The sequence below is a fragment of the Oncorhynchus nerka genome, linkage group LG9b (assembly GCF_034236695.1).
Source record: "Oncorhynchus nerka isolate Pitt River linkage group LG9b, Oner_Uvic_2.0, whole genome shotgun sequence".
Taxonomy (NCBI): domain Eukaryota; kingdom Metazoa; phylum Chordata; class Actinopteri; order Salmoniformes; family Salmonidae; genus Oncorhynchus; species Oncorhynchus nerka.
In genome coordinates, this window is record NC_088424.1 from 40,531,583 (window position 1) to 40,554,653 (window position 23,071).

At 48.9% G+C, this 23,071-nt stretch overlaps 1 protein-coding gene across 8 annotated transcripts in view; it reads right to left on the minus strand.

The window, feature by feature from the left end:
• The window catches only part of LOC115123975 (muscleblind-like protein 1), a 117,405-nt gene that overhangs the window by 54,646 nt on the left and 39,688 nt on the right, over positions 1-23,071 (minus strand). For all 8 annotated transcript variants that reach the window (XM_065013685.1, XM_065013686.1, XM_065013687.1 and 5 more), the window contains one exon: positions 10,710-11,927. In XM_065013685.1, coding sequence (XP_064869757.1) covers positions 10,710-10,886 — 177 coding nt within the window. In that variant the 5' untranslated portion in view covers positions 10,887-11,927. The remainder of the gene's footprint in view (positions 1-10,709; positions 11,928-23,071) is intronic.

The following is a 23,071-nucleotide window of genomic DNA, read 5'->3' on the forward strand; positions in this document are numbered from 1 at the left end:
CATAGTGCAGAGTGCAGAGTGCAGAGTGAGAGCACAGAGTGCAGAGCACAGATTACAGAGTGAGTACAGAGTGAGAGTACAGAGAACAGAGTGGGATCACAGAGAACAGAGTGAGAGTACAGAGTGAGAGTACAGAGTACAGAGTGAGAGCACACAGAGTACAGAGTGAGAGCACAGAGAACAGAGTGAGAGTACAGAGTACAGAGTGAGAGTACAGAGCACAGAGTACAGAAAGAGAGTACAGAGCACAGAGTACAGAGCACAGAGTACAGAGTACAGAGTGAGAGTATAGAGTGCAGAGTACAGAGTGAGAGCACAGAACAGAGTGAGAGTAGAGAACAAAGTGAGAGTACAGAGTGAGAGCACAGAGTACAGAGTGAGAGTACAGAGTACAGAGCACAGAGTGAGAGCACAGAGTACAGAGTGAGAGTACAGAGTACAGAGTACAGAGTGAGAGTACAGAGTACAGAGTGAGAGTACAGAGTGCAGAGCACAGAGTACAGAGTGATAGTGCAGAGTACAGAGTGCAGAGCACAGAGTACAGAGTGAGAGTACAGAGTGCAGAGTGCAGAGCACAGAGTACAGAGTGCAGAGTGAGAGCACAGAGTGCACAGCACAGATTACAGAGTGAGAGTACAGAGTGCAGAGCACAGAGTACAGAGTGAGAGTACAGAGTACAGAGTGCAGAGTGCAGAGCACAGAGTACAGAGTGCAGAGCACAGAGTACAGAGTGCAGAGTGAGAGCACAGAGCACAGAGTGAGAGCACAGAGTGAGAGTACAAAGCACAGAGCACAGACTACAGAGTGCAGAGTGAGATCACAGAGTGAGAGTGCAGAGTGAGAGCACAGAGTGCAGAGTGAGAGCACAGAGTGAGAGTACAAAGCACAGAGCACAGAGTACAGAGTGCAGAGTGAGATCACAGAGTGAGAGTGCAGAGTGAGAGCACAGAGTACAGAGTGAGAGTGCAGAGAACAGAGTGAGATCACAGAGAACAGAGTGAGAGTACAGAGTGAGAGTACAGAGTGAGAGCACAGAGAACAGAGTGAGAGTACAGAGTACAGAGTGAGAGTACAGAGTATAGAGTGCAGAGCACAGAGTGAGAGTGCAGAGTGAGAGCACAGAGTGAGAGTACAGAGTACAGAGTGAGAGCACAGAGAACAGAGTGAGAGTACAGAGTACAGAGCACAGCGTAAAAAGTGAGAGTACAGAGTACTGAGTACAGAGTACAGAGTGAGAGCACAGAGTACAGAGTGAGAGTACAGAGTACAGAGTGAGAGTACAGAGTACAGAGTGCAGAGCACAGAGCACAGAGCACAGAGTACAGAGCACAGAGTACAGAGCACAGAGTACAGAGTACAGAGTGAGAGCACAGAGTACAGAGCTACAGTGCAGAGTACAGAGTGATAGTGCAGAGTACAGAGTGAGAGTACAGAGCACAGAGTACAGAGTGAGAGCACAGAGTACAGAGTGAGAGTACAGAGTACAGAGCACAGAGTACAGAGTGAGAGTACAGAGCACAGAGTACAGAGTGAGAGCACAGAGTACAGAGTGAGAGTACAGAGTACAGAGCACAGAGTACAGAGTGAGAGTACAGAGTACAGAGTACAGAGTGATAGTGCAGAGTACAGAGTGAGAGTACAGAGTACAGAGTGATAGTACAGAGTACAGAGTGATAGTGCAGAGTACAGAGTGAGAGTACAGAGTACAGAGTGCAGAGCACAGAGTACAGAGTGATAGTGCAGAGTACAGAGTGAGAGCACAGAGTACAGAGTACAGAGCACAGAGTACAGAGTGAGAGCACAGAGTACAGAGTGAGAGTGCAGAGTACAGAGCACAGAGTACAAAGTGAGAGCACAGAGTACAGAGTGAGAGTACAGAGTATAGAGTGCAGAGCACAGAGTACAGAGTGAGAGCACAGAGTACAGAGTGAGAGTGCAGAGTACAGAGTGCAGAGTGAGAGCACAGAGTGCAGAGCACAGATTACAGAGTGAGTACAGAGTGAGAGTACAGAGAACAGAGTGAGATCACAGAGAACAGAGTGAGAGTACAGAGTACAGAGTGAGAGTACAGAGTACAGAGTGAGAGCACAGAGTACAGAGTGAGAGCACAGGGAACAGAGTGAGAGTACAGAGTACAGAGTGAGAGTACAGAGTGAGAGTACAGAGTACAGAGTGCAGAGTGAGAGCACAGAGTGCAGAGCACAGATTACAGAGTGAGTACAGAGTGAGAGTACAGAGAACAGAGTGAGATCACAGAGAACAGAGTGAGAGTACAGAGCACAGAGTGAGAGTACAGAGTACAGAGTGAGAGCACAGAGAACAGAGTGAGAGTACAGAGTACAGAGCACAGCGTAAAAAGTGAGAGTACAGAGTACTGAGTACAGAGTACAGAGTGAGAGCACAGAGTACAGAGTGAGAGTACAGAGTACAGAGTGCAGAGCACAGAGTACAGAGTGAGAGCGCAGAGTACAGAGTGATAGTGCAGAGTACAGAGTGCAGAGTGAGAGCACAGATTACAGAGTGAGAGTACAGAGTACAGAGTACAGAGCACAGAGTACAGAGCACAGAGTACAGAGCACAGAGTACAGAGTGAGAGCACAGAGTGCAGAGCACAGATTACAGAGTGAGAGTACAGAGTGAGAGCACAGAGTACAGAGTATAGAGTACAGAGTACAGAGTGAGAGCACAGAGTACAGAGTGAGAGCACAGAGCACAGAGTACAGACCACAGAGTACAGAGCACAGAGTACAGAGTGATAGTGCAGAGTACAGAGTGCAGAGTGAGAGCACAGAGTGCAGAGCACAGATTACAGAGTGAGAGTACAGAGTGAGAGCACAGAGTACAGAGCACAGAGTACAGAGCACAGAGTACAGAGAACAGAGTGAGGACACAGAGCACAGAGTGAGAGTACAGAGCACAGAGTGAGAGTACAGAGTACAGAGTGAGAGCACAGAGAACAGAGTGAGAGTACAGAGTACAGAGCACAGCGTAAAAAGTGAGAGTACAGAGTACTGAGTACAGAGTACAGAGTGAGAGCACAGAGTACAGAGTGAGAGTACAGAGTACAGAGTGCAGAGCACAGAGTACAGAGTGAGAGCGCAGAGTACAGAGTGATAGTACAGAGTGCAGAGTGAGAGCACAGATTACAGAGTGAGAGTACAGAGTACAGAGTACAGAGCACAGAGTACAGAGCACAGAGTACAGAGCACAGAGTACAGAGTGAGAGCACAGAGTGCAGAGCACAGATTACAGAGTGAGAGTACAGAGTGAGAGCACAGAGTACAGAGTATAGAGTACAGAGTACAGAGTGAGAGCACAGAGTACAGAGTGAGAGCACAGAGTACAGAGTACAGACCACAGAGTACAGAGCACAGAGTACAGAGTGATAGTGCAGAGTACAGAGTGCAGAGTGAGAGCACAGAGTGCAGAGCACAGATTACAGAGTGAGAGTACAGAGTGAGAGCACAGAGTACAGAGCACAGAGTACAGAGCACAGAGTACAGAGCACAGAGTACAAAGAACAGAGTGAGGACACAGAGCACAGAGTGCGGACCACAGAGTACAGAGTGAGAGCACAGAGTGCAGAGCACAGAGTACAGAGTACAGAGTGATAGTGCAGAGTACAGAGTGAGAGTACAGAGCACAGAGTACAGAGTGAGAGCACAGAGTACAGAGTGAGAGTACAGAGTACAGAGCACAGAGTACAGAGTACAGAGTGAGAGTACAGAGTACAGAGTACAGAGTGATAGTACAGAGTACAGAGTGATAGTACAGAGTACAGAGTGAGAGTACAGAGTACAGAGTGATAGTACAGAGTACAGAGTGATAGTACAGAGTACAGAGTGATAGTACAGAGTACAGAGTACAGAGCACAGAGTACAGAGTGATAGTGCAGAGTACAGAGTGAGAGCACAGAGTACAGAGTACAGAGCACAGAGTACAGAGTGAGAGCACAGAGTACAGAGTGAGAGTGCAGAGTACAGAGCACAGAGTACAAAGTGATAGTGCAGAGTACAGAGTGAGAGTACAGAGTGATAGTGCGGAGTACAGAGTGAGAGTACAGAGTACAGAGTGATAGTACAGAGTACAGAGTGATAGTACAGAGTACAGAGTGATAGTACAGAGTACAGAGTGATAGTGCAGAGTACAGAGTACAGAGTGCAGAGCACAGAGTGCAGAGCACAGAGTACAGAGTGAGAGCACAGAGCACAGAGTGAGAGTACAGAGTGAGAGCACAGAGTGAGAGTACAGAGTACATAGTGCAGAGCACAGAGTACAGAGTGAGAGTATAGAGTGCAGAGCACAGAGTGCGAGTGCACAGTGAGAGCACAGAGTACAGAGTACAGAGCACAGAGCACAGAGTACAGAGTGAGAGCACAGAGTACAGAGTGATAGTACAGAGTACAGAGTGATAGTACAGAGTACAGAGTGATAGTACAGAGTACAGAGTGATAGTACAGAGTACAGAGTGATAGTGCAGAGTACAGAGTACAGAGTGATAGTACAGCGTACAGAGTGATAGTGCAGAGTACAGAGTACAGAGTGAGAGTACAGAGTACAGAGTGCAGAGCACAGAGTACAGAGTGAGAGCACAGAGTACAGAGTGAGAGTGCAGAGTACAGAGTGCAGAGTGAGAGCACAGAGTGCAGAGCACAGATTACAGAGTGAGTACAGAGTGAGAGTACAGAGAACAGAGTGAGATCACAGAGAACAGAGTGAGAGTACAGAGTACAGAGTGAGAGTACAGAGTACAGAGTGAGAGCACAGAGTACAGAGTGAGAGCACAGGGAACAGAGTGAGAGTACAGAGTACAGAGTGAGAGTACAGAGTGAGAGTACAGAGTACAGAGTACAGAAAGAGAGCACAAAGCACAAAGCACAGAGCACAGAGTACAGAGCACAGAGTACAGAGTACAGAGTGAGAGTATAGAGTGCAGAGTACAGAGTACATAGTGCAGAGTACAGAGTGAGAGCACAGAGTACAGAGTGAGAGTGCAGAGTACAGAGTGCAGAGTGAGAGCACAGAGTGCAGAGCACAGATTACAGAGTGAGTACAGAGTGAGAGTACAGAGAACAGAGTGGGATCACAGAGAACAGAGTGAGAGTACAGAGTACAGAGTGAGAGTACAGAGTACAGAGTGAGAGCACAGAGTACAGAGTGAGAGCACAGAGAACAGAGTGAGAGTACAGAGTACAGAGTGAGAGTACAGAGCACAGAGTACAGAAAGAGAGTACAGAGCACAGAGTACAGAGCACAGAGTACAGAGTACAGAGTGAGAGTATAGAGTGCAGAGTACAGAGTGAGAGCACAGAACAGAGTGAGAGTAGAGAACAAAGTGAGAGTACAGAGTGAGAGCACAGAGTACAGAGTGAGAGTACAGAGTACAGAGCACAGAGTGAGAGCACAGAGTACAGAGTGAGAGTACAGAGTACAGAGCACAGAGTACAGAGTGAGAGTACAGAGTACAGAGTGAGAGTACAGAGTGCAGAGCACAGAGTACAGAGTGATAGTGCAGAGTACAGAGTGCAGAGCACAGAGTACAGAGTGAGAGTACAGAGTGCAGAGTGCAGAGCACAGAGTACAGAGTGCAGAGTGAGAGCACAGAGTGCAGAGCACAGATTACAGAGTGAGAGTACAGAGTGCAGAGCACAGAGTACAGAGTGAGAGTACAGAGTACAGAGTGCAGAGTGCAGAGCACAGAGTACAGAGTGCAGAGCACAGAGTACAGAGTGCAGAGTGAGAGCACAGAGCACAGAGTGAGAGCACAGAGTGAGAGTACAAAGCACAGAGCACAGAGTACAGAGTGCAGAGTGAGATCACAGAGTGAGAGTGCAGAGTGAGAGCACAGAGTGCAGAGTGAGAGCACAGAGTGAGAGTACAAAGCACAGAGTACAGAGTGCAGAGTGAGATCACAGAGTGAGAGTGCAGAGTGAGAGCACAGAGTGCAGAGTGAGATCACAGAGTGAGAGTGCAGAGTGAGAGCACAGAGTGCAGAGTGAGAGCACAGAGTGAGAGTACAAAGCACAGAGCACAGAGTGAGATCACAGTGTGAGAGTACAGAGTGCAGAGTGAGAGCACAGAGCACAGACTGAGATCACAAAGTGTGAGAGTGCAGAGTGAGAGTACAAAGCACAGAGCACAGAGTAGGGCTGCTGCTGTCGTGCTCCCTGCTGGCTGTGTGGCTGGTTAGTTAAGGGGAGATTGCTGAAGTATGTCAATGTGGTGTAAATATTTACCTTTCCACTGACAGGCTGGACAAGTGTGTTTAACTGGGTCTGTGGTAGTGGAGTAGGGGCCACTGCTAGCCTGCTATATGACCTCACCCTGCTCAGTTCTGACCAACTCCTTTAGATTCAACCTGTCTGTACGAGCCTGAACAGAGTTACAGACAGGCAGACACAGACACAGACACAGACAGACAGACAGACAGACCGTTACCTGGTCTGCTCTCTGACTCACCTCTTTTGTCTGTCTGTCTGTCTGTCTGTCTGTCTGTCTGTCTGTGTGTGTGGGAATACAGAGAGAGCATTATGCAGTGAGTGAATGTAACCTTACATGCGCTTCAGTGTGTGAGCATGAATGTGTTTGTGTGTGTTCTTGAGTGTGTGTTAGGAGAGTGACCTCCTCTGTGTCTGTCTGTCTGTCTGTCTGTCTGTCTGTCTGTCTGTCTGTCTGTCTGTCTGTCTGTGTGTCCATGTGTGTGTGTGTGTCCATGTGTGTGTATGTGTCCATGTGTGTGTGTCCGTGTGTGTGTGTCCGTGTATGTGTGTCCATGTGTGTGTGTGTGTCCATGTGTGTGTGTGTGTCCATGTGTGTGTGTGTCCATGTGTGTGTGTGTCCATGTGTGTGTGTGTGTGTGTGTCCATGTGTGTGTGTGTGTCCATGTGTGTGAGTCCGTTCTGCTATTTAAAGGACAGAAATGACTATTGTATTTCCACAACCATGAAGAGTATGGTGGAAGTGTGACTCCCAAATGGCACCCTATTCCCTTCAGAGCTTTATGGACCCTGCTTAGAAGTAGTGCACTATAAATGGGGTAGGGTACTATTTGGGATGGAAAGATGTCACAGTGCTGGACTGTGCCTGGGAATGGAGGACAGGAGGACAGAGAGGGTTTGCTTAGGAGTGGGTATCTAGTTATGTGTCTGTTAGGGGAGTGACCGCCTCTGTGTCTGTTAGGGGAGTGACCGCCTCTGTGTCTGTTAGGGGAGTGACCGCCTCTGTGTCTGTTAGGGGAGTGACCGCCTCTGTGTCTGTTAGGGGAGTGACCGCCTCTGTGTCTGTTAGGGGAGTGACCTCCTCTGTGTCTGTTAGGGGAGTGACCTCCTCTGTGTCTGTTAGGGGAGTGACCTCCTCTGTGTCTGTTAGGGGAGTGACCTCTGTTATGTGTCTGTTAGGGGAGTGAACTCCTCTGTGTCTGTTAGGGGAGTGACCTCCTCTGTGTCTGTTAGGGGAGTGACCTCTGCTCTGCGTCTGTTAGCGGTGTGACCGCCTCTGTGTCTGTTAGGGGAGTGACCTCCTCTGTGTCTGTTAGGGGTGTGACCTCCTCTGTGTCTGTTAGGGGTGTGACCTCCTCTATGTGTCTGTTAGGGGAGTGACCGCCTCTGTGTCTGTTAGGGGAGTGACCTCCTCTGTGTCTGTTAGGGGAGTGACCTCCTCTGTGTCTGTTAGGGGAGTGACCTCCTCTGTGTCTGTTAGGGGAGTGACCTTCTCTGTGTCTGTTAGGGGTGTGACCTGCTCTGCTGTGGTGATTATGTGAGGCTAATTATGCACCCTGGAAGAAGGTCGATCCTCTCTCACGAGGAAAAGAGTGTGTATGTGTGTGTGTGTGTGTACGTGTGTGTGTACGTGTGTGTGTGTACGTGTGTGTGTGTGTATACGTGTGTATGTGTGTGTGTATGTGTATGTGTGTGTGTGTGCAGTCAGCGGGTCCCCATCACTACCTATTTCCCGCCTCTCTCTCTTTCTGCATTGTGGTTTTCCACAATGAGGTTTTTCTTTTCCTCTCTCTCATCCTCTCCTCTGTTCCTCTCTTCCTCTCCTTGTCTTTTCCTCTGTTGTTATGTTTTTCATTACCATGTGGAAACACTGGCCAAATGGTTAAAAGATCCCTGGCCTCTCATTCACACACCAGGCTGTAAGGAAGCCCAAGCTCCTAAAACAGCCCGCTCTCCTCACATTCACCCCAAAAAACCTCTCTCTCTCGCTCTCTCTCGCTCTCTCTCTCCCTCTCTCCCTCCTCTCTCTCCCTCCTCTCTCTCTCTCCCTCTCTCTCGCTCTCTCTCTCCCTCTCTCTCCCCCTCTCTCTCTCGCTCTCTCTCTCGCTCTCTCTCTCTCGCTCTCTCTCTCTCTCGCTCTCTCTCTCTCGCGCTCTCTCTCTCGCTCTCTCTCTCTCTCTCTTTCTATGCCTGCCAGACACAATTTTCCAATTGCTGACCTTTCTCTGCTGTGAAATGGAGCACCTCTCCTCATTCTCTTGTCTGATGACATATCATATCCCATCCCCTTGCCACGTTCACATCTCTCCCCCTTCCCTGTGTTACTCATCCCTCCTCCCTCCACAGATAACAGCTCTATCATTCTATAGCTCTGTCTGGTCACTGAGGACAGAGTTGGATCAGTGAGCCAGTTCTATTGGGTCACTTGCTGGACCAGAGGCCTCTGGCAGCTCTGCCTGTCAAAGGGAAAGAACACTGTACCTTTAATCACTCTGGCCTGTGTGTGTGTGTGTGTGTGTGTGTGTGTGTGGCACAGTGTCGACAGGTTCAACATCGCCAGCCTCTGACCCAGTACTGGCTGGTGAAGAAGTACACTACTCAGCCTAGCTCAGAGCTGCAGTACCCAGACAATGTTCCTCTGTCCACATCTGGTAGTGAACAAGCCCTCAGAATCAGCTCACACAACCCTACTCTGCTCTTCTCTGCCCTGAGCTGCCCTGAGCTGCCCTGGCCAAGAACCAAGGGAAAACAATCACTGGGGAAAACAGGGTGTAAGTTTTTTATGTTCCTGTAGAACATCTCTAATATTCTTTATGATCCCAAGTCCCTCAGGGAAGGGAGGCATGGTGGAAGAGACTGTGTATGTGTGTGTGTGTGTGTGATGTCTTGGACAGAAGCAAGAACCTTGAGTCAGGCCCAAGAGGAGAGGTCGGTCCTCCCATCTCTACAGATCTTCAGAGATAGAGCGAGAGAAAAACAGAGAGCGAGTGGAAGAGAGAGAAAGAGAGAAAGAGATGTGTTTGCCTTTCTGCTGGCGCTTAAAAATAGATGGAAAATTACAGAGTACCATGCCCCCCCTCCCCTGCACCCCCTTCCCCCTCGCTGCCCCAAGGCTGAAGCACAGGAAGTGATGAGACGACTGACTGAAAGCTTCACCATGACGCTATACCCTCCCTGCTACCCGCCCCTTTCCCCAGCTCAGTTTCAGCTCTGCTCTTTACACTCTGCACTAGATATGGAGGGAGAGGGAGAGAGAGAGAGAGGGAGAGAGAGGGAGAAAGAGAGAGAGAGAGAGAGAGAGAGAGTGAAAGTGAGAGGGAGAGGGAGTGAAAGTGAGAGAGAGAGAGAGTGAGAGAGTGAGAGAGAGAGAGTGAGAGAGTGAGAGAGAGAGAGTGAAAGTGAGAGGGAGAGGGAGTGAAAGTGAGAGAGAGAGAGTGTGAGAGAGTGAGAGAGAGAGAGTGTGAGAGAGTGAGAGAGAGAGAGAGAGAGAGAGAGGGAGGGAGAGCGAGGGAGAGGGAGGGAGAGCGAGAGAGAGAGAGAGGGCTGGATGGGGAGGGAGGGGAGGGATGGAGGTAGATAGATAGCACTTGCAACATGTAACAGCAATCATCACCTTGTGTTAAATTCATACGTTGAAAACAGCAGTTTGCGGTTTCTGAGTGTTTTTAAGCTATACGTTGGATGTCAGTAGGTTTCCTAAACTGACTGGAACTGAGGTGCAATTGAACCCTTTCCAAATCTGCTCCACTTCCCCACTTCCTCGCACCCTAGACAGAAAATATCAGCAAGTTACATCTGTAACTTTGCCCTTTCCGAATCTGGAGGGGTGTAAGCATGCCTCCCTCCTTCACCCATCTGCTTCCCACCCCGTCACATGTGCCAGTCACATGACCAGAAGTGGGTGAGGCTAGAGAGAGCACATGTCATACAGGAGCCAGATGGGGTGTGTGTGTGTGTGTGTGTGTGTGTGTGTGTGAAGTGGGTTGATCTCTTGACTTCTCCATGGAGCAGACCTTGTGCCACGCCTGAACACTCTTATAAGTGCAAACTTGTAGTGCTGATATTTGGTAGTCGGGGTCATGTACATTGGCTGACAGTACGTAGCCTTCAGATCACATGTTGTGCCTGTTTGCACGTGGACCCCAGGAAGACATTCGTTTCTAACGCCTGACAAACAACTAATGAGAGAATAAAACAATGAATTTCTCCTTTCTGTACGCCAGCCAATCAAATCACACCACCATGTATGGTCATACCCCATAGCTTCACCCTGTGTCAGATCTCCTTCCTTCTTACCTTAACCCCCCCCCCCCTGATCTTCTTGTATGCCAACCAATCAAAGCACAGCACCATGTATGGTTGTAGCCTATAGCTTCATTCCGGATGCAAATGGAACGAAATGGGGAGGAACTTGTTGCAAAACGCAACTGTTTACAACTGTTTAGACTAATGATTCCATCCCCCACTGTAACGTATCTCCTTCCTTCTTACCTTGAGCGAGTCGAAGCAGGCGATGACTCGGCCGTTTTCCACCTGGCAACTCTTGGCCGGGTGGGCGAACTTACACTCCTGGTCGGAGCGCGAGCACGTGCCTCTCTGGAACTCCCGACACACCTCCAGTGTCAGCCACTTAGTGTCGCGCATGTGTGCCATGCTCATGTGTGCCATGGTGACCGAGACAGTCCAGGAAAATAATAGTGATCCGGCCGAATCGGGGCTAAAGCGTGACGTGTGTGTGTGTGTCCTTTGGTTGGAGACAGGTAAATCTCCTCTTCCTTATTCTCCGAAAGATTCCAACAAACGTGTCGAGGCGATGGATGAAATGTATTGTCACAATGTTTATTGGGACATTCCCTTTGCTTAGAGCATCGAGAACACACTCAACAGCCAATAATCCCGACGGAGAATTTCTCTACCCCTCTCTGTCTGTCTCAACTTGTCTCTCACCAACAATCCAGCTGCCAGACTTCAGATCCTGCTCTTCTGGATACAGTAGTGCTGCAGGCTGTGACTGAATGTAAATCTATGGAGATCAGAGAAACGGAGGAGACTGATTGAGAGGCTCGCCCCAAAAGGAGAGAGGCTTTGTGGGGTAGCGTGGTATGGGAGGGCTGGAGGCTGGAGCTGGAGGCCTGGTGATGATAGGGCTGGAGGCTGGAGCAATGGTATGGGAGGCCTGGTGATGATAGGGCTGGAGGTCTGGTGATGATAGGGCTGGAGGCCTGGTGATGATAGGGCTGGAGGCCTGGTGATGATAGGGCTGGAGGCTGGAGCTGGAGCAGTGGTATGGGAGGCCTGGTGATGATAGGGCTGGAGGCCTGGTGATGATAGGGCTGGAGGCTGGAGCTGGAGCAGTGGTATGGGAGGCCTGGTGATGATAGGGCTGGAGGCCTGGTGATGATAGGGCTGGAGGCCTGGTGATGATAGGGCTGGAGGCCTGGTGATGATAGGGCTGGAGGCCTGGTGATGATAGGGCTGGAGGCTGGAGCTGGAGCAGTAGTATGGGAGGGCTGGTGGAGGCTGGAGCTGAAGGAGGGTGCAGGTCTGGGCGTGAGTTCTAGGCGTGGGCCGGGATGACGTGTGTGGTTGGTGTCCTTGTGCTCGCGTTACCGTGGCAGCAAGCGAGGCAAAGTGGGGTGGGGAGAGGGGCGGAGCTTTGGCTTTAGAAGCGGATGGAAGCTGCAGTAGACGTCAGGGAAGGCACTTCCTCTGTCGAGAGAGAAAGACAGGAAGAGAGAGAGAGGTTAGCTTGGTGTTCTATCCTTCCACAGAATCGATTTAGAGTTGATTTCTGCCTTCATTCATTCCTCAGTGAAAACCTCTAGAACATGGTATGATGTTTCCCAAGAGCATGCTGCTTTCCCTTAGTCATTCTCTTCAATCTATAGAGCTCATCTATGCAGCTGTGGGAACGGATCATGTGTAATAATGTCAGCCATGCAGGGGTGTCTGCTAAAACAAACAAAACGTTCACTCTCCAGCACTCCCCAGACACACACACACCACGCCATTCCAAACACACACACACACACACACACACCATTCCAAACACACACACACACACATTCAAACACACACACACACACCACGCCATTCCAAACACACACACACACACACCACATTCCAAACACACACACACACACACCAAACACACACACACACCACGCCATTCCAAACACACACACACACACCACGCCATTCCAAACACACACACACACACCACACCATTCCAAACACACACACACACACCACGCCATTCCAAACACAGCCTGTACAAAGCACCCTTTCACAACTACCAGCGTTTCTGGTCCGAGTCGGAAAATCAAATCAAACCCCATATCACTTACAGTTGAGCACTGCACAACCAGCTGTGTTAAATCTATTTAGAAAGAGAAAGAAAGCGAGAGAGAGAGAGAGACAGAGCAAGAAGGTGACGAAGAGAGGGAGAGTGGCAGAGAGAGAGAGAGAGAGAGAGAGGGAAGTGGAGGGAAGGGCGGTCATTTCCCTTTCTCACAAGCAGGGTGTGAGGGGGGACCAATGAGAGCGGGCGGAAGCAACATTCTGGGCCGAGCGCCAGGTGAACAGGAGGGGTGGAGCTAAGACGAGGTCAACCTGCCTGAATGACTGTCACCAGAAGGGGGGGCAGAGGGAGGGACAGAAAGGGTGGAGTTAAACAGAAAGCCGGAACGACTTGGGAGAAGAGAGAGGGAGGGAGAGACAGAGAGAGAGAGAGAGAGAGACAGAGAGAGAGAGACAGAGAGAGAGAGAGACAGAGAGAGAGAGACAGAGAGAGAGAGACAGAGAGAGACAGAGAGAGAGAGACAGAGAGAGAGACAGAGAGAGAGAGACAGAGAGAGAGAGAGAGAGAGACAGAGAGAGAGAGAGAGAGAGAGACAGAGAGAGAGACAGAGAGAGAGAGAGAGAGAGAGACAGAGAGAGAGACAGAGAGAGAGAGAGACAGAGAGAGAGAGAGAGGCTAACCTAATCACTCTCCCTGCCATGACAACCTTCTTCCTGGAACAGACTACGATGAGTTTATTTCCCCTTGCACAATTTACCAAATTTCACAACCAATCAAGTAGAATCTCGCTTCCTGAGAAAGAAACCTACCCAAGCAGGTACAGAAAAATTACAACATTGAACCTGTTATGAACAATTATGACATAACTTGAATGAAACTAGCATAACCATAACAACTGTGTGAAATCATTAACATTACTGATCCCTAACCAAACAGTACCTACGGTTACCTAACCAAACAGTAACTTCGGTTACTTATCAATTCCCCTTTTCCACTGCTTGCAGGTGTGACCACCGGTGAAAGGGTTGATAATGTAACCATGGTGTTTGCCAGGGGAATTTGATTCATCTGAATCCCACAAGGTCAGTTGCCACGCCACCTCAGGAGAACACCATTTCCTAGAAGACAATGTGCACGTTCAGCAACGCTACAAAACCACTTTGCAACGTGTGTGTGTATGTTTGCCTGTATCATCTCTCTGCAGTAGGAGGATACCATAGGTCACCGTGACCCAGCAACATGGATGTACTTTTACAGTGAGCTGAGAATCATAGAGAGAGAGGAGGGAGGAGAGAGAGGGGAGGAGGAGAGAGAGGATGGAGGAGAGAGAGGAGGAGGAGAGGTAGGGGAGAGGAGAGAGAGGGGGAGGAGAGAGAGGGGGAGGAGAGAGAGGGGGAGGAGAGAGGATGAGGAGAGACGATGAGGAGAGAGAGGGGGAGGAGAGAGAGGGGGAGGAGAGAGAGGGGGAGGAGAGAGGATGAGGAGAGAGGATGGAGGAGAGACGATGAGGAAAGAGGGGGGAGGAGAGAGAGGGGGAGGAGAGAGAGGGGGAGGAGAGAGGGGAGGAGAGAGGGGAGGAGAGAGAGGGGGGAGGAGAGAGAGGGGGAGGAGAGAGGGGGAGGAGAGAGAGGGGGAGGAGAGAGAGGGGGAGGAGAGAGAGGGGGAGGAGAGAGGAGAGGAGAGAGAGGATGAGGAGAGAGAGGATGAGGAGAGAGAGGGGGAAGAGAGAGAGGAGGAGGAGGGAGGAGGAGGAGAGGAGGAGGAGAGAGGGGGAGGAGAGAGGAGGAGAAGGAGAGAGGAGGAGGAGAGAGAGGATGAGGAGAGAGAGGATGAGGAGAGAGAGGATGAGGAGAGAGAGGATGAGGAGCGAGAGGAGGAGGAGAGAGAGGGATGAGGAGCGAGAGGAGGAGGAGCGAGAGGAGGAGGAGAGAGAGGGGGATGAGAGGGGGAGGAGAGAGAGGAGGAGGAGAGAGAGGGTGGGGGGAGAGAGGGGGAGGAGAGAGAAAGGGAGGAGAGAGAAGGGAGGAGGAGAGAGGACGAGGAGAGAGAGGATGGGGAGAGAGAGGGGGAGGAGAGAGAGGGGGAGGAGAGAGAGGAGGGAGGAGAGAGAGGGGGAGGAGAGAGAGGAGGAGGAGAGAGGGGGAGGAGAGAGAGGGGGAGGAGAGAGAGGAGGAGAGAGAGAGGGAGGAGAGAGAGGGGGAGGAGAGAGAAGGGAGGAGAGAGCGGAGGAGGAGAAGAGAGAGGAGGAGAGAGAGGAGGACAGAGGATGAGGAGAGAGAGAGAGAGAGAGAGGGGGGGATGAGAGAGAGGAGGAGGAGAGAGGAGGAGGAGAGAGAGGAGGGGGAGGAGAGAGGGGGAGCAGAGAGAGGATGAGGAGAGAGAGGAGGAGAGAGAGAGGGGGAGGAGAGAGAGGGGGAGGAGAGAGAGGGGGAGGAGAGAGAGGGGAGGAGAGAGAGGGAGGAGAGAAAGGGGAGGAGAGAGAGAGGGGAGGAGAGAGAGGGGGAGGAGAGAGAGGGGGAGGAGAGAGAAGGGAGGAGAGAGCGGAGGAGGAGAGAGAGGAGGACAGAGGATGAGGAGAGAGAGAGAGAGAGGGGGGATGAGAGAGAGGAGGAGGGAGAGAGGAGGAGGAGAGAGAGGAGGGGGAGGAGAGAGGGGGAGCAGAGAGAGGAGGAGGAGAGAGAGGATGAGGAGAGAGAGGAGGAGGAGAGAGAAGGGGGAGGAGAGAGAGGGGGGAGGAGAGAGAGGGGAGGAGAGAGAGGGGAGGAGAGAAAGGGGGAGAGAAAAGACTGTCCCCAACCAAGGAGGGCCTACAGCAGCACCTAGATCTTCTACACAGATTCTGTCAGACCTGGGCCCTGACTGTAAATCTCAGTAAGACCAAAATAATGGTGTTCCAAAAAAGGTCCAGTCGCCAAGGACCACAAATACAAATTCCATCAAGACACCGTTGCCCTAGAGCACAAAAAACTATACATACCTCGGCTTAAACATCAGTGCCACAGGTAACTTCCACAAAGCTGTGAACAATCTGAGAGACAAGGCAACATTCAACATACCAATTGGGATCTGGCTAAAAATACTTAAATCAGTTATAGAACCCATTGCCCTTTATGGTTGTGAGGTCTGGGGTCCTCTCACCAACCAAGAATTCACTAAATGGGACAAACACCAAATTGAGACTGCACGCAGAATTCTGCAAAAATATCCTCAGTGTACAACGTAGAACACCAAATAATGCATGCAGAGCAGAATTAGGCCGATACCCACTAATTATCAAGAAAAGAGCCGTTAAATTCTACAACCGCCTGAAAGGAAGCGATTCCCAAACAAAGCCATCGCCTCCAGAGAGATGAACCTGGAGAAGAGTCCCCTAAGCAAGCTGTTCCTGGGGCTCTGTTCACAAACACAAACAGACCCCACAGAGCCCCAGGACAGCAACACAATTAGACCCAACCAAATCATGAGAAAACTCAAATATAATTAATTGACTGATTGGAAAGAATCAACAACAAAAAACAGAGCAAACTAGAATGTTATTTGACTCTAAACAGAGAGTATACATTGGCAGAATACCTGACCACTGTGACTGACCCAAACTTAAGGAAAGCTTTGACTACGTACAGACTCTGTGAGCATAGCCTTGCTATTGAGAAAGGCCGCCGAAGGCAGACCTGGCTCTCAAGAGAAGACAGGCTATGTGCATAATGCCCACCAAATGAGGTGGAAACTGAGATGCACTTCCTGACCTCCTGCCAAATGTATGACCATATTAGAGACATACTTCCCTCAGATTACACAGATCCACAAAGAATTTGAAAACAAATCCAATTTTGAAACACTCCCATATCTACTGGGTGAAATACCACAGTGTGCCATCACAGCAGCAAGATGTGTGACCTGTTGCCACAAGAAAAGGGCAACCAGTGAAGAACAAACACCATTGTAAATACAACCCATATTTATGTTTATTTTTTCCCCCTTTTGTACTTTAACTATTTGCACATTGTTACAACACTGTATATATATATATATACAGTGGGGAGAACAAGTATTTGATACACTGCCGATGTTGCAGGTTTTCCTCCATGTTTTCTTGGGACAAAAACAAGCATTGGAGAGGTCTGTAATTTTAATCAGATGGTCATTTATGGGCAAACCTGGTCAAAATCCACTAGTGTGTTACAGGTTTTCTTTGAACTGTGGTCCCAGCTCTCTTCAGGTCATTGATCTCTTGTAGTTCTGGGCAAATCATTGAAAGGTTTCTGTACCAAATATTAAGTTCTGCTATTTGCCTTTGTCTGATCCCAGTTGTGCATCAAATAATCCCTGATTATGTCTTGGCCATGCAATAAAATGCAAATTAATTAATGAGTGGAGAACAGGAGGGCTTCTTAAAAAAAACTCATACAATGTGATTTTCTGGAATTTTGTTTTAGATTCCATCTCTCACAGTTGAAGTGTACCTATGATTTAAAAAATTACAGACCTCTACATGCTTTGTAAGTAGGAAAACCTGCAAAATCGGCAGTGTATCAAATACTTGTTCTACCCACTGTATATAATATGACATTTGAAATGTCTTTATTCTTTTGGAACTTCTGTGAGTATAATGTTGACTGTTAATTTTGTTGTTTATTTCACTTTTGTTTATTATCTACTTCACTTGCTTTGGAAATGTTAACATATGTTTCTCATGCCAATAAAGCCCCTTGAATTTAATTGAATTGAGTGTGCGCAAGAGAGAGAGAGAGATCCACCTCAAAATCGATCCCCTCAAAATGGGTAAATATCACATTTGGTTAAAACGGGGAGAAAAAATTGTGCTGACAGAAAAATGTGTTCATTTGCGCAATATCCCCCCCCCCCTCAGAATCTCCATATTACTCAGAGGAGATCCCCCCCCCCCCCTCAGAATCTCCATATTACTCAGAGGAGATCTTCTCCAACCTTGAGGAAGAGACGTGCCATTTCCAGGCCCAGGGAAATGTGCTCATGTGTGGGGACACAAATGCGCGCACAGGAACACTACCTGATCTAACGAGCACACGAGGGGACAGCTTTATTACAGGCCATACTGTCTCTAACTGTCTTCATCTCCCCCATAGAAACAACAGTGACAGACCACACGAGGGGACAGCATCATTACAGGCCATACTGTTTCTGTCTTAATCTCCACCATAGAAACAACAATGACAGCACCGTCAACAAAAACAGAAGGGATCTGTTGCAGCCCTGGTCTGTACTTTGTCAATGGTAGGTTACGGGGGGACTCTTTGGGGAGATTCACCTACTGCTCACCTCTTGGCCACAGTACAGTAGACTATGTGATTACAGACATTGACCCTTTCTCTCCCAGCTCATTCCCTGTCAAGCCACTAACACCTCTGTATGATCACAGCCAAATTACCTTGTTCCTCAAAAGAACAGACATGGGAACAACCACACATTCACAGCCCAGTAAGCTGTACAACATCAGAAATTCATACAGATGGGCCCAAAATAGCACAGAAAGCAACAATGAACCCCAAAATCCAAACTTTCTGGACATCACATCCACTCACAGTAAAGAAGCACAACTAAAATGGATTAAAACCATTTATTTTAAAGACCACACCAAAGTGGTCTAAGGCACTGCGTCTCAGTGCAAAAGAGTTTGCGTCACTGCAGTCCCTGGTTTGAATCCAGGCTGCATCACATCCGGCTGTGATTGGGAGTCCCATAGGGCGGCGCACAATTGGCCCAGCATCGTCCAGGTTTGGCGGGGGTAGGCCGTCATTGCAAATAAGAATGTTTTCTTAACTGACTTGCCTAGTTAAATAAAGGCTAAATAAAAATAAAATAAACATGACAACTGGTTTGATACAGATTTAAAAATTATAAGAAATTTAACAAAGTTACTAAAAGTGGTGTAGGGTGTAAAACCTAAGATAATAAAAAGCATGAGCTGGTGCCCAGAGAAAATAATTTAGTGTGGAGGTGCTGACTAACGGCGAATAAACTGTAAACTATCAAAATAAATAAAGAGAGTCGTAAACTCTATATATAAACTACCAAGTAATTTATTGGGTAAAACACCAACGTTTCGGCATCACCCTGAAGAAGGCACCCCGAAGAAGGCACCCCGAAGAAGGCACTCCGAAGAAGGCACCCCAAAGAAGGCACTCCGAAGAAGGCACCCTGAAGAAGACACCCTGAAGAAGACACCCTGAAGAAGGCACCCTGAAGAAGGCACTCCGAAGAAGGCACTCCGAAGAAGGCACTCCGAAGCCGAAATGTTGGTGTTTTACCCAATAAATTACTGGAAGTTCATATATAGAATTTGCAAATCTCTTTATTTATTTTTATAGCTTAGGGGGTAAAACATATTACATAATGAGTTCACAAACCTGTTCTACTAACATACTGAAGCCTCAGGACCAGAATATCCAATCAATCAGAATAAACCAAATTACAACACAGTCAAAACAAAACTACATTACCTACTGGGAATAACAAAGCAAAATGCAGTACTATCTGGCCCTAAATCGACAGTTCACCATTGCAAACTTTAGGAAAACCTTGACAAAGTCCAGGCTTAGTGGGCACAGCCTTGCCATTGAGAAGAGACAGGAAAACCTAGCTCCCAGTAGATGAAAGGCTGTGCAACCACTGCACCACAGCAGAACCCAAGACAGAGCTGCATTTCCTGACAAAATGTGAGAGGGAGAGACAGGTAGATGTTTTAATATTGTCACGTCTACTCCCACTCCTCACCTCCGGGATTCGACTTACTAACCACCAATCCTGGCATTCATCATTACGTGCACCCGCGCTTCATCAACAGACACACCTGGACCCCATTACTCATTACCTCCCCTTTATCTAGCATCCCTTAGGTTCCTTCCCCAGGCAGTATTGGCTATGTCTTTCATGTCTGTATTCTACTCGTGTTTCTTGTATTGTGCCGATTATTATTAAACTCACCACCTACACTTGCTTCCCAAATCCCAGCGTCCACGTTACAAATATGGAAGTGGTTGTTGTTTTAATATGGAGGTGGATGTTGTTTTAATATGGAGGTGAATGTTGTTTTAATATGGAGGTGGATGTTGTTTTAATATGGAGGTGGATGTTGTTTTAATATGGAGGTGGTTGTTGTTTTAATATGGAGGTGGATGTTGTTTTAATATGGAGGTGGTTGTTGTTTTAATATGGAGGTGAATGTTGTTTTAATATGGAGGTGAATGTTGTTTTAATATGGAGGTGGTTGTTGTTTTAATATGGAGGTGAATGTTGTTTTAATATGGAGGTGAATGTTGTTTTAATATGGAGGTGGATGTTGTTTTAACATGGAGCTAAATGTCGTTTGAGCTTCAGAGTGTGTTGATGTTAAGAAGTGTTTATTTATAGCTGATATCAACATTTTCTTACTGCACACTTAAACCTTTTTTGTGAGATGGATACATTTTCAAATAGGCAATTAACACAAAGTAGCTCAACCAAGCTACTTTGTGTTTCACAGTCACTGGCACACAAACCTGAACAAAAAAATATATCCTAAATCCCTTACCGTAGGAAATTAAACTTCAACGACAAATGCTATTTGCAATTGAACACTTTTCAATTTGATTACTAATCCAAGTCAATAAAGTGTGTTTCAGATTCTCTGGTGGTTGCCATGGTTTCCGTGAGCTGAGGCAGTCAGCCTGTTCCCATATAGAACGTTAGTGAGAGCCAATGAGATATTAACCCTTATTAAGACACTATCATGCCTAGACACAGATCTCCTTCAGAGCTATTGATTTCTTCATCTCAAAGACCACTCGTATCACTAGTTCGCCACTCCCTGCATTTCATTGTATTACTGTATATTTCATTTGACAGTATCCCTTCAACGCATACATAGACATGACGACACACACAGCACATACGTTGCCTGTTTGCGCCTCCCTTCTTTCTCCAGTCTTCCCCCAAACCTCTATCTCTCCATCTCTGTGCCCTCAATATGACTGTCTGGTTTGCTATGTCCCAGAATGCTTGACGGTACTACAGCCGCTCGCTCTCCAAGGTCACAGAGACTGGTGCAAGGTCACACAGACTGGGGGGAGGATGGAGATGGGGAGGGGGGAGTGAGCAAAAGACATGCCCTGTTTTTCTTTCTTTCACCACGTGGCAGGAACAGGAAGAGGACCTCACTGACAGCAGGAAGAGGACCTCACTGACAGCAGGAAGAGGACCTCACTGACAGCAGGAAGAAGACCTCACTGACAGCAGGAAGAGGACCTCACTGACAGCAGGAAGAGGACCTCACTGACATCAGGAAGAGGACCTCACTGACAGCAGGAAGAGGACCTCGCTGACATCAGGAGGAGGACCTCGCTGACAACAGGAAGAGGACCTCACTGACAGCAGGAAGAGGACCTCACTGACAACAGGAGGAGGACCTCACTGACAGCAGGAAGAGGACCTCACTGACATCAGGAAGAGAACCTCGCTGACAACAGGAAGAGGACCTCGCTGACAGCAGGAAGAGGACCTCACTGACAGCAGGAAGAGGACCTCACTGACATCAGGAAGAGGACCTCACTGACATCAGGAAGAGGACCTCGCTGACAGCAGGAAGAGGACCTCGCTGACAGCAGGAAGAGGACCTCACTGACATCAGGAAGAGGACCTCACTGACATCAGGAAGAGGACCTCGCTGACAGCAGGAAGAGGACCTCGCTGACATCAGGAAGAGGACCTCGCTGACAGCAGGAAGAGGACCTCGCTGACAGCAGGAAGAGGACCTCACTGACATCAGGAAGAGGACCTCGCTGACATCAGGAGGAGGACCTCGCTGACAACAGGAAGAGGACCTCGCTGACATCAGGAGGAGGACCTCGCTGACAACAGGAAGAGGACCTCACTGACAGCAGGAAGAGGACCTCACTGACAACAGGAGGAGGACCTCGCTGACAACAGGAAGAGGACCTCACTGACAACAGGAAGAGGACCTCACTGACAGCAGGAAGAGGACCTCACTGACATCAGGAAGAGGACCTCACTGACAGCAGGAAGAGGACCTCGCTGACATCAGGAGGAGGACCTCGCTGACAACAGGAAGAGGACCTCACTGACAGCAGGAAGAGGACCTCACTGACAACAGGAGGAGGACCTCGCTGACAACAGGAAGAGGACCTCACTGACAGCAGGAAGAGGACCTCACTGACATCAGGAAGAGAACCTCGCTGACAACAGGAAGAGGACCTCGCTGACAGCAGGAAGAGGACCTCACTGACAGCAGGAAGAGGACCTCACTGACATCAGGAAGAGGACCTCACTGACATCAGGAAGAGGACCTCACTGACATCAGGAAGAGGACCTCGCTGACAGCAGGAAGAGGACCTCGCTGACAGCAGGAAGAGGACCTCACTGACATCAGGAAGAGGACCTCACTGACATCAGGAAGAGGACCTCGCTGACAGCAGGAAGAGGACCTCGCTGACAGCAGGAAGAGGACCTCGCTGACAGCAGGAAGAGGACCTCACTGACATCAGGAAGAGGACCTCGCTGACATCAGGAGGAGGACCTCGCTGACAACAGGAAGAGGACCTCGCTGACATCAGGAGGAGGACCTCGCTGACAACAGGAAGAGGACCTCACTGACAGCAGGAAGAGGACCTCACTGACAACAGGAGGAGGACCTCGCTGACAACAGGAAGAGGACCTCACTGACAACAGGAAGAGGACCTCACTGACAGCAGGAAGAGGACCTCACTGACATCAGGAAGAGGACCTCACTGACAGCAGGAAGAGGACCTCGCTGACATCAGGAAGAGGACCTCGCTGACAGCAGGAAGAGGACCTCACTGACATCAGGAAGAGGACCTCACTGACATCAGGAAGAGGACCTCACTGACATCAGGAAGAGGACCTCACTGACATCAGGAAGAGGACCTCACTGACATCAGGAAGAGGACCTCGCTGACAACAGGAAGAGGACCTCACTGACATCAGGAAGAGGACCTCGCTGACAGAACAGAAGAGGAAGCGTCTACAGAGCATCACCTCATGGTCACCGGACACTCCACGCCACTTTGTGCCCAATCATCAACTCAAATCATGAGCACATTAAACAAACACATGAAGGAACCATGAGTTACACTTACAGACAGACTGCTGCCTGTGGTGGGAGTCAGAGTCACATTAAATGACATCATCATAATGACTCTGTTTTCTTCTCCCATTGAGTTTTTAAAAAAGCAGTGGAAAGAAGAGATGATTCATCTCAAAGGGTTTTATGTGTCCAACTAAACCACAACAAGGTTCAAAAACATCTACCTACATGGGACATATTACCTCAATTACCTCAACTAACCTGCCCCCCCCCCGCACATTGACTCTGTACCCCCTGTATATAGCCTCCACATTGACTCTGTACCCCCTGTATATAGCCTCCACATTGACTCTGTACCCCCTGTATATAGTCTCCACATTAACTCTGTACCCCCTGTATATAGCCTCCACATTAACTCTGTACCCCCTGTATATAGCCTCCACATTAACTCTGTACCCCCTATATATAGTCTCC